Source organism: Protopterus annectens, chromosome 13.part0 (genome assembly GCF_019279795.1).
Source record: "Protopterus annectens isolate FY-2018-M chromosome 13.part0, PAN1.0, whole genome shotgun sequence".
Classification (NCBI taxonomy): domain Eukaryota; kingdom Metazoa; phylum Chordata; order Ceratodontiformes; family Protopteridae; genus Protopterus; species Protopterus annectens.
Window position 1 is genome coordinate 506,550,115 of NC_056747.1, and position 14,984 is coordinate 506,565,098.

Sequence of the window (14,984 nt, forward strand, 5' to 3'; positions counted from 1 at the left end):
CTTTGTCAGCCAGAAGTGCTCTAAGCAGCACTCGCAATGTGCCCAGTAATGACTGCTTCTACAATTCGTACAGGATTACATGGATTGGTAAAATATCTAAATATGATTGTAAATGCTTCTTTATAAGAATGAACCCGTTGCTCCAACTAGTATTGGAACTGTCTGGGTTCTTCCACATTGCTCTCATTTCTACCTGCAGATCCTGATATTTTATGAATTTGTCTCTTTGTAAGCAAGACACTGTAGTCACTGGGTGTAGCGAGATCAATGCTACTTTTGTCTTTTCTTGGACCACCATATCCAGTTTTCTAGCATCTGTATTTTGAACTGTTGGTAATGGGTGATGCCATGTGATATAAACTTCATCATTTTCTATGATGGTTTGTGCCTCATGTTTCCAGTGTCTTTCAGCCACTTCATTACCATAATGTTTGCACAATCCTCAGTGCAACAGTCTTGCCACATTATTATGCCTTTCAGTATACAGTCCTCTTGCCATTAGTATGTCGCACCTAGCAAAGGTGTGTGCAACTATTTCCAATTCGGTTTTACAAAACCTACACTTGTCTGTTGTAAACCAGCATGTATGTAGCCCACTATCTTGATCTGCCAATATTAACCCGTCATCTCTTGGTTTGAATTCACATCTCCTTAACCATTCCTGTGTTTGTTCCTGATCAACATGGTGTTCTTCCAGAAGTTTTCTATACTTGCAACTATATTTAGGCTTTTTCCACATTTCTTGCCTGGTCCTTCACCTTATATTCTTTTTTGTTTTTTGACACATTCAGTTGCCTGATTTTTATTTACTTCTGGTTTTGTTTCCATTCCTGCTTGACTCCGATATGCTTCTGCTAAATTAAGCAGAGAAGTCATCCTAGATTTATTCTCATGTTTCAAACGTTTCACTACATTTGGGTCTTGTGGGGTCAGCAGATATGTATAGAGTCCCACTATTGCAGATCTGTACATGTAATCAGTTTCAAGGAGGCCTATCCGTCCTTCGGAATGGGGAATATATAATCTTGGTATATACTGATTTTTATAAATCATTTGGTGAGCATGAAACATCCTTATTGTTTTCCTGTGTAATCTACCCAACACATTTTGGGGCCAGTCAATCACTGCAAAACTATAAGTTGGGACAGGAAGAGCAAATTGGTTTATAGCCTGGGTTTTGTTCCTAGATGTCAACGTTGTTTTCAGAATTAGTCTTCTAAAGTATTCCTTACTAAGTTTTATTTGCATTTGTTCATGTTTTATTGTTCCTTTATCAGTTCCCAAATATTTATACTCCCCTTCTTGCTCAAGTTTTTATATCACATTCTTGTCCCAAACTGATGTGGATGCGTTCATGTTGCAGAAGAGCTTCAAGTTTGGGCAATTTTTTTTAGAAGAGTGACGCTAATGTATGCCAAGTTAGAATTTACTAGGTTAGAATGTCCGTCAGATGGACTCTACTCAAAAAGGCACTATGGGGCAGCAAAGGCTTTAGCCAAAGCATGACAGCCTTGGTAAGAGAGGTGTAGATTATGCTTGGCAAAGCTTGAAGCATTGTCAGCCATCTCATCTCAAGTTGACGCATCTCCCTAGAATGACACCAGTTATATAATTAGTAAAGCCAGTTGTCATGTCTTTGAATGTCCGCATTGCTCTGGGGTTGGCAAAATATCCCTCTAGACTAGTGCCTTTCCTGCCTTAGACAGTTACATAGCAAGCTCAGTCCTATCTGTCTGCATGTTCTCCTAGATACAGTGCCTAAGGTCATTCTCTGCCACGTGGACTACTGTCAGGTCATAATCGTAGATAGATTGTAGTCATTGAAATATAATCTCTTCCAAGATTATAGTAATTGCAATATATTACAGTGTATCAAAGCCCTACCTCTGGTTAGGTTTTTTCATGTTCTTCACGTTTCACTGTTGCAGTCATCACATTTGGGTTATCTCTGCTTGGGTAGCCCTCGGCCGGCCCAAATACCAGAGGCTTAGTATTTCTGCATCTGTTGCTGTCGCGTCAGGACTAATATCAGGTCGTCAGTAGTATAAAGTAAGGCACCCGACATCATTACATCAGTCTTTCTTGTCATGGAGCCAGAAGCAGTTCAAGTGCTGGTCGGCCACTACCTGAGTTTCGTCTGCCAAATTGAAGTTGAAGTCTTCTAAAGCTAAGTACCCCATTGGGGATCCTTTTTTCTTGCACTAACCGATGTCGGAAAAAGTTAATTGTCTCGCCTGAAGCCCTACCTCTGGTTAGTTTTTTCTTCTTTGCCTTGTTTCCTTTGAGTGTTTGGTTGCAGTTGCACTGCACCCCAGAATTTGTTTAAGCAAGTTACTGGGGAATGTGTGTAATTTATTTCTGTCCATTACTGTTTTGGCTTTCTAGACCCCACCACATATGCTGTTTTATTTACAAGTGCAGAATTTCATGAAGGTCACGTTTAAAATGTCATTGATCATGGAGTGTCAGTCAGTGACTGCTTGGTGAGTTCAGTAATTTTGTGTCTTGCATGCTCATTTCTGTCAGGATCACTTGAAACACAGGCCAGAAGAGTTGTTTGTTTGACAGATATTCTCCAGTAAAAGTATAGCCAAGCGACTTAATCTTCAAAGTCAGTGTGTGTGCTTAAGATGATAGACAGCTTCTAAGAGTAAAATGTTTTGTTAAAGTTGATCATTTCAGCAGCTTCAGAGCTAATGTACACACTGCACTAAAGTTGACAAACCCTTCTTTACCAGAGTTGTGCATGAGACCACTAGCCAGTCAACAGTCCCCTAGCACTTTCATTGGCACTGTTTTGTAATCTGGTCTGGCTGATCTTGTGGATGGATTGAGCTGTTTCTTCAGAGTGCAGTGAGGGGCCAGTCAGGAAGCTGCAATTCAGTTGATAGACTGTAAATGAAGCTCTACATGCACTAGTGAGTTAACCAAATCCATCTGCCGCAGTGTTTCCAGTATGCTTAATGTTGGAGTAGTAAGACGTGTGTGTGGCCAGTTCTTTTAAGTATCTGCTTTTTGCTAAAAGTTTGAGTGGAACACAAAACTTAAAATGTGTAGAACTGCTACAGATTGGCATAGCACTCCCACAAGTAAGTCTGCATGTTCTTGTAGGTCAGGACATTTATTCATTGTATTTGTTGCCATTAGTAGTAATCTGAAGTACTACCTTGGTTCCGCCATTGAAAAACACTGTTATGTTTTTTTTATGTACCACTAATCTTTGAGACCTGCAAGCTGCGGTGGTGCAGTGGTAGCGTTGGTCGCCTCACAGCAAGAAGTTCTCCCGTTCGATTCTCGGCTGGTGCGCCTTCTGTGTGGAGTCTGCATGTCCTCCCTGCGGTCGAGTGGCATTCAAAAGACGTGTGAAATGGGCATGCCTTCGTTGAAGGTTGGGCGTCGAGCTGGCACCTCAGCACCATAAAAATCTACTGCTGATCATTAGGGGACCGGAGTTCCGCTGTGGCAACCCCTAACCGGGAAAAGCCGAAAGAAGAACAAGAACTAACCTTTGAGACCTATAAGAATTAAGTAGTTTTTTTCAGGTGTTGTAGTAGAATTTTGGTTGCTAAGCATTGCACAGTATTACCTGTGGATGTCATTGGTTTTTCATACTTGGGTCAACAGGATATATAGCCTATTTGCAATGTGTTTCTTTATTTTATGTATTTATGTTTTAAGTTGTAGTGCCAAGTAAGCACAGCGAGGCAGCTGTTCATGACCTCATGTTGTGTGGCCACTAAACGTGATTGCAGAGTCTGCCTTCATTGCCTTATGGCACCCAATTCTGTAGTGGCTCTTCTGTTGTCCCAGTACCTCCTGAGTTACTTATGGTGATGGCACCTGAGAGACTTCCTGGGGGTTAGTGTTGCCACAAGTTTTCATTATCTGCCCATTAGGGCTGTAATTTTGAAATCTTTGGACTGTCAGAACAATATATTGTATTGCTGTCCCATATCTGAAAATGGGTTTGGTCTGTTCCTCAAGGTAAGTTAAACTAATGCTGGATTGCATTTTGACCAGGGAATGATGGCTGCTGATCTTCCTGTTTCACTGTTGCAGTCCTGACTTGTAGGATTTCCTGCCATGTAAGCCCTTGGCCAGCCCCATTTACCTGAGTAAAAATCTCCCTCCTCCTTAGGCTAACAGACATTCTGACGTCAGTACACTTGGGTATATAGGGAGCCAGCCGACACCACGATATCTGTCTTTTCTTGCCATCGGCACCCAAAGAAGCATCAGTGTATTGGTCGGTTTACCCTGAGAGAAGTCATCTAAAGAAAAGTTCCTCGTTGGAGAACCCTTTTTTTTTTTTTTTTTTTTTCCCTTGCCGTAACCCATGTCCAATAAGGTTAACAGTTGTTTCCACTATGGTGAGCAAATCCAACACTGGAACTTCCATTTGTTGTGTTTGCCTGTCTAGGCCATGATCACAACGTTCCTAATTGTCGTTTCTGCACCCGTTTCAACCCTAGAACCGTCAGGCTTGGGGCCAACGTTTTAGCTAGGCATTTCATCTACTTTGCATAGTCTGATGGCATCCACTGGTCATTCTGAAGTTGAGCTACCTAAGCGTATGTAGGATAAGGAAAACAGACCCAAGCTTAGGACCTTGGATCACCATCGTTCTGTCAGGCCTCCAAGGGTCGGTATAGCTGAGGAAGGTGAGGCACTTTTGCAGCCTCCTTCTGCGACTGAGGTGGTGATGTAGGCCTCTGTCGAGACCATCCATAGTCTGACATGCCGTTGGGTCCCTCAACTTCTACATAACCTTGACTTTTAGTTCGTCGATCGGGTTCAGGGTCACTCAGCAGAACTAAGTTTCATACGAGTGATCTTTTGCTGGCAATGTCCCTTTGCAGTGTCAGCTTGCATCGTCTCATTGTTACAGAGATACTGGTGTCAGGATTGCAGACATACCTAGGCCCAAGGCTAGAGCTACCTCTAAGAAGGGTTCTACATCAGGCCCTCTGTCTAGGCCTACTGGCTGCTATGCACAGGGATATTAGCAAGACCTGGTGAGGTTAGCTGAAGACCTTATTTCTATAGCCAGAGCTAGACAACCCCTTTTGGAGTCTTCCCCAGAGAAAAGAAAGAGGGATCCTACCCCTGAAGTTTTCTCCGAGCCTCCTGATACTGATGAGAATTCTGACCAAGAGGAGTCTGTCTTTGAGGAAGGACCCTTCCTTACTGCTTTTGAAGAGTCAGTTTCTGAAGAAAATCTGGCTTCAGCTTCGCCTCCTGAAGACATTTCTTCTGGGGAAACTCTCAATGTTATAAGGGAACATTTTCCATTGGGAAGCCCAGGAATACCCATAATCAAAAAAGAGGGTTAGTGAGCTCCTTGAACTACCAGAACACAGACCTTTGTCTATTTATACTGTGTTAGGGGTTGTAGAGGATGTTTTAATGGACTTTTCTTTGAATCCAGATTATCATCCTCTAGCAACTTGAATACCAAACAGATTTTAAAGGGTGCTGATGCGCATAAATACCTGTTGAAGAATCCTTCTGCTGATCCACAGTTTCACTCCAGGACCCAAAGGAGCAAAGGCCAGCTGTTCGAAAAAATCCTTTACTTGCTGACAAGGAAAGCAGGGCCCTTGATAGGTTTGTTAGTTTACACTTCTGCTACCTAGCCATGAGAGCTCTTAACTGCCAGTTTCATATGATCAAATACCAGTAAACTGTTTTGTATCAAATGAAGCAAACTATATCTTCCCTGGAGGGCACGAACATTTCAACAATTCCAAGGAATGGTTGGATCTTTGCCATTCTAGCTGCCAGGTGGCTAGACACACTCTACACTGCAGCTGTGATGCTGTGGAGGCCTCCATCTGAGCTGTAGTCTCTGGTTCTGTCAGAAAGGGATGCTTGGCTTAGGGAGCAGACCATCTCAAGTCCAACCTTCTGGATGCACCCCTGGACAAGGACTTCCCTTTTGGTTGAAAAACTGGCTGTGCTAAAAAGGTGGAAGATGAAGCAAAATCTATGTAAACTGTTAAAGCCTTTTTTCTAGTTCAGCCTCCTAGGTTTAATAGGAATTTTTCCACTAAACAGCGATCCTTTCCCTCTCAGTAAAAGCAGCCAAAGGAAACCCTAGAGGGACAGACCTCAAAGGCAGCACCTATCAAAGTCCTAGACAGTGGTCCTCAGAAACCCCCAGGTAGGGGAGTTCTAGGCCACAGGGTGCTGGCAGCAGCAGTGACTCTCCCATTCCCCTCCCTTTGCCCCCATCCTTTCCCCAAAAAATAGGAGAAAGACTAAGAGGAAGGCTATCCCTGTTCAAGAAAAACTGGTCCCTTATCACTTCAGACAAGTGGGTTCTGAATATTATCTCAAATGGTTAGAGACTGACTTTCAAAGAACCATTAAGATACTCAGGTTACCCAGATATTCCACAAAATCAAAGAGCAGAGGCCCTTTCTCAAATTCTCAATCTGTGCAGAACAAGAGGGGTCCAAATTTATCCTTTTCTAGACGACTGCCTTATTCAAGCCACAAGTCTCTCAAAGCTCTTCGGGGATCTGGTCTTTACTCAGAACCTGCTCACCTCCTTGGGGTTCACCATAAATCTATGCAAATCCAACACAGACCCATCCACCGGGATAGTTTTCCTGGGGACTCTTCTGGATTCTTCCCTTCAAAAGGCCTTTCTTCCTCCAGAAAAGGTCTCCTTTCTGACTCGGTACTTCCAAAACCTTATGCAGAGACAATTGCTTCTCAGAAAGGGAATTCTTCAGAGCAATAGGCTACATGGTGTCTTGTATCTTCATGATTTCTTTGGCCAGGCTACACACGAAGAAAGTCCAGTGGTACCTGAAGAATCTGTGGTGCCAGCATTCAGTCCTTGGCAACTGAAATTCAGCTGATCCCTTGCCTCAAGGAGGAATTTGCATGGTGGGCACAGGTTTGTGCCTAGAACTTGGGTCTTCCCCTTCACGTTGACCCCTCAGGGTCAGACTTTAACCACAGATGCTTCAGAGATGGTCAGAGGGGCTCATTTCCAGCACCTTCAATCCCAAGGCAAATAGGAAATTCAGGTCAGCGACAAGTACATAAACTGGTAAGGACTGATGGCAGTTCAAAAGGGCCTAGTAGTGTTCAAAGAAAAATGGAAACCAGGGGTCCTGCTAGTCAGACAATACCACAGTCATATGGTACATAAACAAGGAGGCACTCACTCTTACCCTCAGTGTTGACTAGCTATGCAGATCTGAGACACCTCTCACTCTTTGAGGTTGCACTTCATGGCACAACACTTTTTCAGGTGTTCAAAAAACTATAGCAGATCACCTCAGCAAGAACTTGATGGATCACCATGAATGGCATCTGCATTGGGAAACATTTCTCATCATAGTCCAGAAGTGGGGAACCCCACAGATAGACCTCTGCCACCAAAAGAAATGCTCAACTTTGTGTCCCCCCCTGCCACTTCCTTGGGTCCTCCTAAAAAATCAGGGAAGAGGGGCCAAGAGTCATTCTGATAGCCCCAGGCTGGCCCAGGCAGCACTAATATTCTCTGCTACTAAGTTTAACCAATGAAAATCTATGGCGGTTAATTCAGAGAGTGGATCTTCTGAATCGGGACAAGGGTAGGTTTGTGCATCCCTGTCTGCAGACTCGCCTGGTTGAGCCCTTAGAATCCACCTCTGAGCATGCCCTAAGCAAACAAGTTCAAAACATTCTGAAAGAGGCCAGATGGCTTAGTACCAGGAAGTCATACTCAGCCAAGTGGTAGAGACTCTCCATCTGGTGCCAGCAGCAAGGCCTGAATCATAATTCAGCCAATATCTCTGCCATTTTAGATTACCTTGCTACCCTGTTTGACAGAGGCCTATTTTTTTCTTCCATCAAAATTTGCACCTCTGCCATTTCAGCCCACATCCCTATTCTTCCTGCTGAGACAATTCCTTAGGGTAGTTGATCCACATCAGACCTCCCAGGAGGCAACCTACACCTGAATGGGACCTCAGTTTTGTTCTGGAAGAAATGACCCTACCCCCCCCCCCCTTTGAACCGGCAGCCTCAGCTGACCTAAAATTATTTACTTGGAAGACTGCCCTTTTACTGGCTATCACCTCTGCTAGGAGAGGGTCTCTAAGCTGCAAGCTCTCATAGCAGTGGTATAATTTCTTGTATTCCACCCCGACAGAGTATCCTTCAGGACTAATCCATCCTTTACGCCCAAGGTGGTCGACACATCCTTGAATTAATCCACACACCTACCCATCTTCTTCCCCAGTCCTCAGAACCAGGGGGAGAGAATCCATCATTCCTTATATAGACAGCCCCACTACTATTTTGACAGAACTAAATCTTTCAGAAAATCCGACCAACTCTGTGCCCTTTGCCATAGGCTCTGAAGAGAAGCCAGTTTCCAAACAGACTGTTTCAAGGGGAGATCTCCTATTTCTTTTTACAGCCATCATGGTAAAAAGCCACTGGAAGCTATCAGGATTCACTGTATTAGGGCCACTGCTACCACTGCTGCCTTCCTAAAAGGAGTCCCTACCAAAGATATTTTGGAAGCTGCCACTACCTAGTCATCTGTGCATACCTTTTACCAAACACTACCACGTATTGCTTTTTCCAGTACTAGAGCAGGATTCACCACTGCCATCCTGTAGGGCATCCTCTCCATAATCTTCCTTCCACCCTCATCACAGCTTTGAGAATCATCCCACAAGTCAGGACTGCAACCGTGAAACATGAACATAGTACAATTGTGTACACTAGTCATAAATGTAGATATTAGCATGTATTCATTGTTGTAGTCTTCTTTCCGTCCTTCCATGCCCCTTTGCCTACATTAGTAGTCTGCTTCTGTCTTCTTCCCAGGCAAGTGGGACCCCTGGGTGTTCACCCTTCCTTGCCTAGTTTCTGTCTTAGACCCTTATTTATTATTCATCCTGGGGGCTCCAACCTTCTCGGAGTAAGAAAAAAAAACTGATATTACTGTGTCGGCTGGCTCCGTATATACCCAAGTGTACTGATGACAAATAGGACATCCACCAGCCTAAGGAGGTGGGGGATTTTTACTCTGGTAGTCGGGCTGGCCAAGGACTTGCATGGCAGGAAATCCCACAAGTCAGGAGTGAGGGATGCAGTTAGTCAAGACTGGCAAGGTGGAAAATAAGGCAGCTTATGTAGTGTATATTTTCCTCTATCAGAAATTAATATGAAAGTGAACACACAATTTGAAGAAACCCAGTTATGAAAAACAGATGATTTCTTATGTACTTTTTGAGGCTTTTTCTTGTCCTTTATTGCATCCAGATTCTGTAGATCAGCTGTTTTGTGTTGCATTAAAAGTTGCATTATTAGGTGAGGTCTGGTTTATAAAATCACAGTTCTACCCCTGCACTGTGTATTACACATTAGTCAAATACTTTTTGGGAAATTACTTATTTCTTGTTGAGCTGGAACAATTTTTGGAGCTGATAACGACAGTAATGTGAGTGTAAGAGGATTCCCCCTTCAGATTGTGAGTGTGTGTGTTTTGCTTCCAAAGAAAATGGCCTTTTTAATGAGCAAACTGTGAAGAGACAAAGAATTGGACCAAATGTGCTTTAACTCTTTTTCAACATATACGCAAGTTCATTGGCTGATGTGCAATGCTCTGGTGATGGTGGGGGGGGGGGGGGGGGGACTATCCAGCATGACCTGACCTGTAGTTGATAGTGCATACAATAGTAACAGACTGATTCACAGGTACTTTAGTACTGATGCATGTTTACTGTTCTCGTAGTTGTAATATCTTTGGCCTCATTTCCTTTAATAGTAGGCTTTGATTGTACTCCTCTGTGAAGATTCATAAATGTCTTTGAATGCCTTAAGTGTTTTTCAGTGACTGTATTTGTTTCTCATTTTGTATCTACCTTTTTTTCTTTAATTGCACAGCCGCATTGTTTTTATTTTTAGGAGAGCAGTGGTGATCCACTGGGAACATTATTAGTGAGTGGTATGTAGAGGCTGGTCCATGTGCAGAATGTTGAACTTGTCAGAAGCTTCTTTCTACGCTATTTAGTTGCCAAAGCAAAAGGTTAAACTAGTAATAAATTAAACATCAGTGAATGAGATGTCATCCTAGAACCAGGAACTGTCAGGATTCACTAGGAATGCACATCCATCCTTCCACATCTGCATTTTTGAAAAAGTATGGAGAGCATGCTGTACTCCTTTCATTAAATAATTGAAGGCATGGATTTAATGATGTAGAATAGTTACCATTAACTGATTGCCAGTTGAACATGAGTGGGCTGACGAATGGTTTAAACCAACAAAGCATCACTGACTTAGGATAAGATGCAGTAGGTAGGTTTTCTGACTCTGTGTTTGTACTATGGAATGAATTAAATGTATTCATTATATGTCTGCATGCCTACTCAAAATACAACTGCTGCTTTGGGCTTTGATTTCACTAGGTCTGTCTGGCCAGTTTGTTGTATTATGTGCTTGTGAATCTTTTCCTGATCTGACTAATGGCTGGCTTTACTCTCTTAAGGTGCAAGTTCATCAGCCTGACTGAGACTCCAGAAGACTACACCATCATTGTAGACGAAGAAGGCTTTCGGGGTAAGAAAGACGTCTGGAAATAACAGTTGCTGCAGTAAAGTAATTTCCATCAAGTCAGAGGAGTACAGATGCTACTTACAGCTGAATCCCCAGTTTGTGCAGAGGTAGATTCAGCACAAAAAGCTTGCTTTTTAACACCTTTACTGAATTACGACTTACATTTATAAAAAAACAAATCGTATTTACATATTCCCAGTTGCAAACATTGTACATCATATATGTTCTTTTGTGCAATTAGCATCAATCCAGCATTACAGAAATTGATTCATTTCTACCTTGCTTTAAACATCATTCCGCCTCAAAACATTATTCTGCATATATCGTTCCCACAATTTCCATTTTTCTGTTTAATTTGGTCTTACCCTTTTCTAAAGATCTCACTTCCACATCTTTTATCGCTGTAAAATACTGAATACTTATACAGTAGGTTTAGAGTTTGATTTCCATTTTCTAGTAACTGCTTTTTGGCAACCAGCAGAATTAAACTTAACAATGCCTTACTGTGTCTAGGAAATTCAGATCCTGTACCCTACTAAAAAAAAAAAAAAAAAAAAATTTCCTTTTCTTAGTTAGACCCATTTCCTCACCCAATATTTCTGACAGAGTATTCTGAAGAGCATTGTTTGTCTGGCAACTCATACTCACAAAACATGTTTCCAGTTGCCTTTTTCTTCCCCATCACACCTCCAACATGTGCCATTCTATATACCTGAGAAACATTTCTTTGAAGTCTGCTTGGGGTATAAAATACCTATGCAAACACTTTCTTAAAACAAAAATACCAAAGCAAACACTTTCTTAAAACAAAAATACTAAAGCATCTGTACTTTGCATATCTCGGAGCCATACATATTGTCCTCATTGTTTCCTTGTGAATTGCTTAGCCAATCTCTATTCCCGATCTTTTCTAACCTCCTCTAATTCCAGTGGTTATTGTGCAATATTTTATATGGCCTACTAATTATCGCTTCTTTAACAGCAGCTTCTGCTCTAGATTCAACTGAAAACTGTACCAGAGCAGGACTTTCACTTGGGATTACCTTATACCTTTCTCTGTATTGTGACCCACAGGGCTCTGTCCTAGGTCCATACTTGTTTAGATTGTATTTTTCAGATCTGTTTTTTTCTTCTGAGGTGATGTTCTTCGTCTTCCATTGCTGCAGTCCTGACTATTGGGGTATAGTCCGCGTCCAGTCGGCCGGAATAGCAGAGTCATGGCGCCTTAGACTGACGCCAGTACTAATGCGCATGACCGACGCCATATCCCCAGTCTTTTGCCGCATGGTCCGATGCAGAAGCAATGAGATATTTCAAACCGGAGTTTCAGACCGAAACAGAGTTGGAACATTTTGGTTTTTTTGCCTCAGTATTTAACCGGATGTCAGAAAAAGTGAATAACTGTATTTCTTGTGGGAAGCAGATACCGATAGGGATTATCATACATTGTGTATACCTTGTTTAGGGCCTGAGCACGTTGTTGGTTGCCGCCTTGTGCTAGATTTAACAAACGCACTATTAAGAGGAGGCTAGATTGTGCTAGGTTAGTGTTTGGGAAGCGGCAATTATAATATGCCCATCCAAGAAGAAGGACAAAACAGTGAAGCCTAGGGTTGATGAACCGCAGTCCCGGACGCGGTTCTTTAGAAGGCTCAGTGGAGCCAGAGGTTTTGCCAGGAGTCTCCTGGAGTCTCAGGCAGATACTTTGTTGTTACAGGATGTGCCCTCTCAGGAGGTAGGCCAGGCTGAGGGGGCTTCTCAGGTAACTGTTCTTCCCTCTCTTCCCAAGGTAGTTAGGGCCTCCTTCTGTTGCCAAAGCTTCTTTTAGAGGTAGGCCAAGTTTAGCTTCTGTGGGGGCTTCTCCTTGCATTTCGGCTCTGTGCCTAAGAAACATATGCTTAAAATGGCAGAAGATTTGATTACTATGATTAGAGGTTCTATGCCCCGCCTGATAAGAGGCCTAGGGTGGAACCGGAGTTTGATAGTTTTGAACAGTGTTCACAGGCTTCAGAGTCTTCTGTGGAAGACTTACAGGAGTATCCTACTTATTCTGATTCTGATGTGGATGATTCCCTCCTACAGCTTCTCCTCCTGAGGATTTTTCATTTTCAGAGACTCTACACTCCATGAGGGAGCACTTTAGATGGGGAGGCCAGGATTACTCTGATTCCAGGAAAAGGCTTAGGGAATTCTTGTTTTACCCCAGCATAGGCCCTTAGCTATTCCTCCTGTGTTGAATGTGGTGGAGGATGTTTTGCAGAGGCTTCCTGAACCCTGACTCCTTGCCTCCTGCTCCTGTTAAGCCTGATAGGTATTATAGGTGCCCAAGCTCATAAGTATTTGTTTAAGAGTCCTAGGGCGGACCCAGAAACTGTTTCTCAGGGCCTAAAGGTGTTAAAGCTGTGGTTAAAAATCCTGTACCCTCTGATAAAGAGGCAAGGGCTTTGGATAGGGTAAGAAAGTGTATACTTCTTCCACTCTAGCCATGAGGGCGTTGAATTGTCAGTTTCACATGCTAAAATATCAAAATTATCTCCTTTCACAATTGAAATCTAAGGTGGATGCTTTGAAGGTATTGAGTGTAAAGAACTGCTGGATTTGGTTCATGTGTCTGAACAAGTGGGTAAGCATTCTTTGCAGTGTGGTTTTGATGCTGTTCAGGCCTCCTCGAGGGTGGCTGCTACTAGTTCTGTTCTTCGCAGGCATGCCTGGTTGAAGGATCAGAATTTAGCTGAGCATGTTAAGACAAGGATTTTGGATGCTCCTTTACAGTCTGATGTGTTGTTTGGACCGCCTGTGGAAGCAGTTTTAAAGAAAATGGAGGACAAAGCTAAGTCTATGCAGACTGTTAAAGATTTTTGCAGGTGCAGCCTCCAAGTTTAGTAGAAATTGGCCTGCTAAGGGGTGGACATATCCTGCTTATGATTCCCAGTCTAGGGGTAGGTCTAGACGTGGTGGGGCAGGGCTCAAGGTTCTTTTAGGCCTCAGATCAGGAGTTCACCTGCTCAGACTTCTGGTGAGGGCAGGGTCAGTCCTTTCAGAAGCAGACCCAATGACCTGCCTTTCAGCTGCCAGTGGATTCTCGCCTGGCAGCTCCTTTGGGAGGAAGACTGTCTCTTTTCAAAGAAAATTGGGATTTAATCACTCAAGACAGATGGGTGCTGGATATCATTCATCACGGTTACAGATTTTATTTCCACACAATGCCCCTTTCAAAGGCATGCCAGACGCTCCTCCTCCACAAAGAAAAGAGCCTCACAAGCAAGTTTCTCAGTTACTCCAGATAGGGGCCATTCAGCCAGTCCCTGTATCAGAAAGGGGCTTAGGATTTTATTCTCCCTAGTACCAAAGAAGGGGAACACGTGGAGACCAATTTTGGATTTATCTATCCTCAACACTTATCTGGACATTCCCAAGTTCAAGATGTTGACGTTACAACAACTTTTACCTCTGCTGGGCAAAGATCACTGGATGGTAACTTTAGATCTCAAGGAAGCTTACCTTCATGTGCCTACAAGGCTAGGTTGCAGAAAGTATAACTGGAGATTTTCATTATCAGTTCTCTGCATTGCCCTTTGGCTTATCTACTGCCCAGAGTATTCACAAAGGTTCTGGCTCCAGTGATAGCTTACTTCAGGCTTCAAGGAATTCAAATCTATCCTTACTTGGACGACTGCCTGATTCTGGCTCAAGAAAAGGAAGACCTTCTACAGCATCTGAATATGTCATAGCAGTGCTAAGATGCCTAGGGTATTCTGTGAACGAATAAAGTCCAGTCTAGTACCTCTCAAGACATGTGCTTTCTGGGTGTGAGACTGAATACAGCAGCCCAGATGGCCTTTTGACAAACAAAAGAGTCTGTCACTTTACTTCCATCAACTATCTCATCAGTCCGTGCTGACTGCAAGGACAGTCCTTCAAGCATTAGGGTTCATGGCATCTTGTATTCTGGTGCTTCCCAATGCCAAACTGCATATGAGGAAGCTGCAATGGTATCTCAAAAATGTATGGACACAGCACTGTCAGGATTTGGACACTGTCATTCAAATAATACCTTGCCTTCAAAAGGAATTCTTGTGGTGGGCTCAGGAATGTCACCTAAACAAGGGACTCTCTGTGACCGGCCAGAGGCGAAGTCAGATTTTAACGACAGATGCCTCGGACATTGCTTGGGAGCTCATCTAAATGGAAAGTGGATACAAGACAAGTGGCCTGCCAGACTACAGCATCTACATATCAACATGAAGGAGATGTTAGCAGTCCAGTTTGCATTGATGGCTTTCAAGGAGTTACTTCTTCCAGGGCAGGTGTTGATTCTAACAGACAACACAACTGTCATGTGGTACATCAACAAGCAAGGGGAACACATTCTTATCCTCTATGCAGGCAAGCAATGATTTTATGGGAGACTG

General features: G+C 43.1%; 1 protein-coding gene across 1 annotated transcript in view; it reads left to right on the forward strand.

The window, feature by feature from the left end:
- CASTOR2 (cytosolic arginine sensor for mTORC1 subunit 2) overlaps nucleotides 1-14,984 on the forward strand; it is a 1,552,528-nt gene that overhangs the window by 595,927 nt on the left and 941,617 nt on the right. Inside the window, exon 2 of the mRNA XM_044054131.1 lies at nucleotides 10,505-10,575. Coding sequence (XP_043910066.1) covers nucleotides 10,505-10,575 — 71 coding nt within the window. The remainder of the gene's footprint in view (nucleotides 1-10,504; nucleotides 10,576-14,984) is intronic.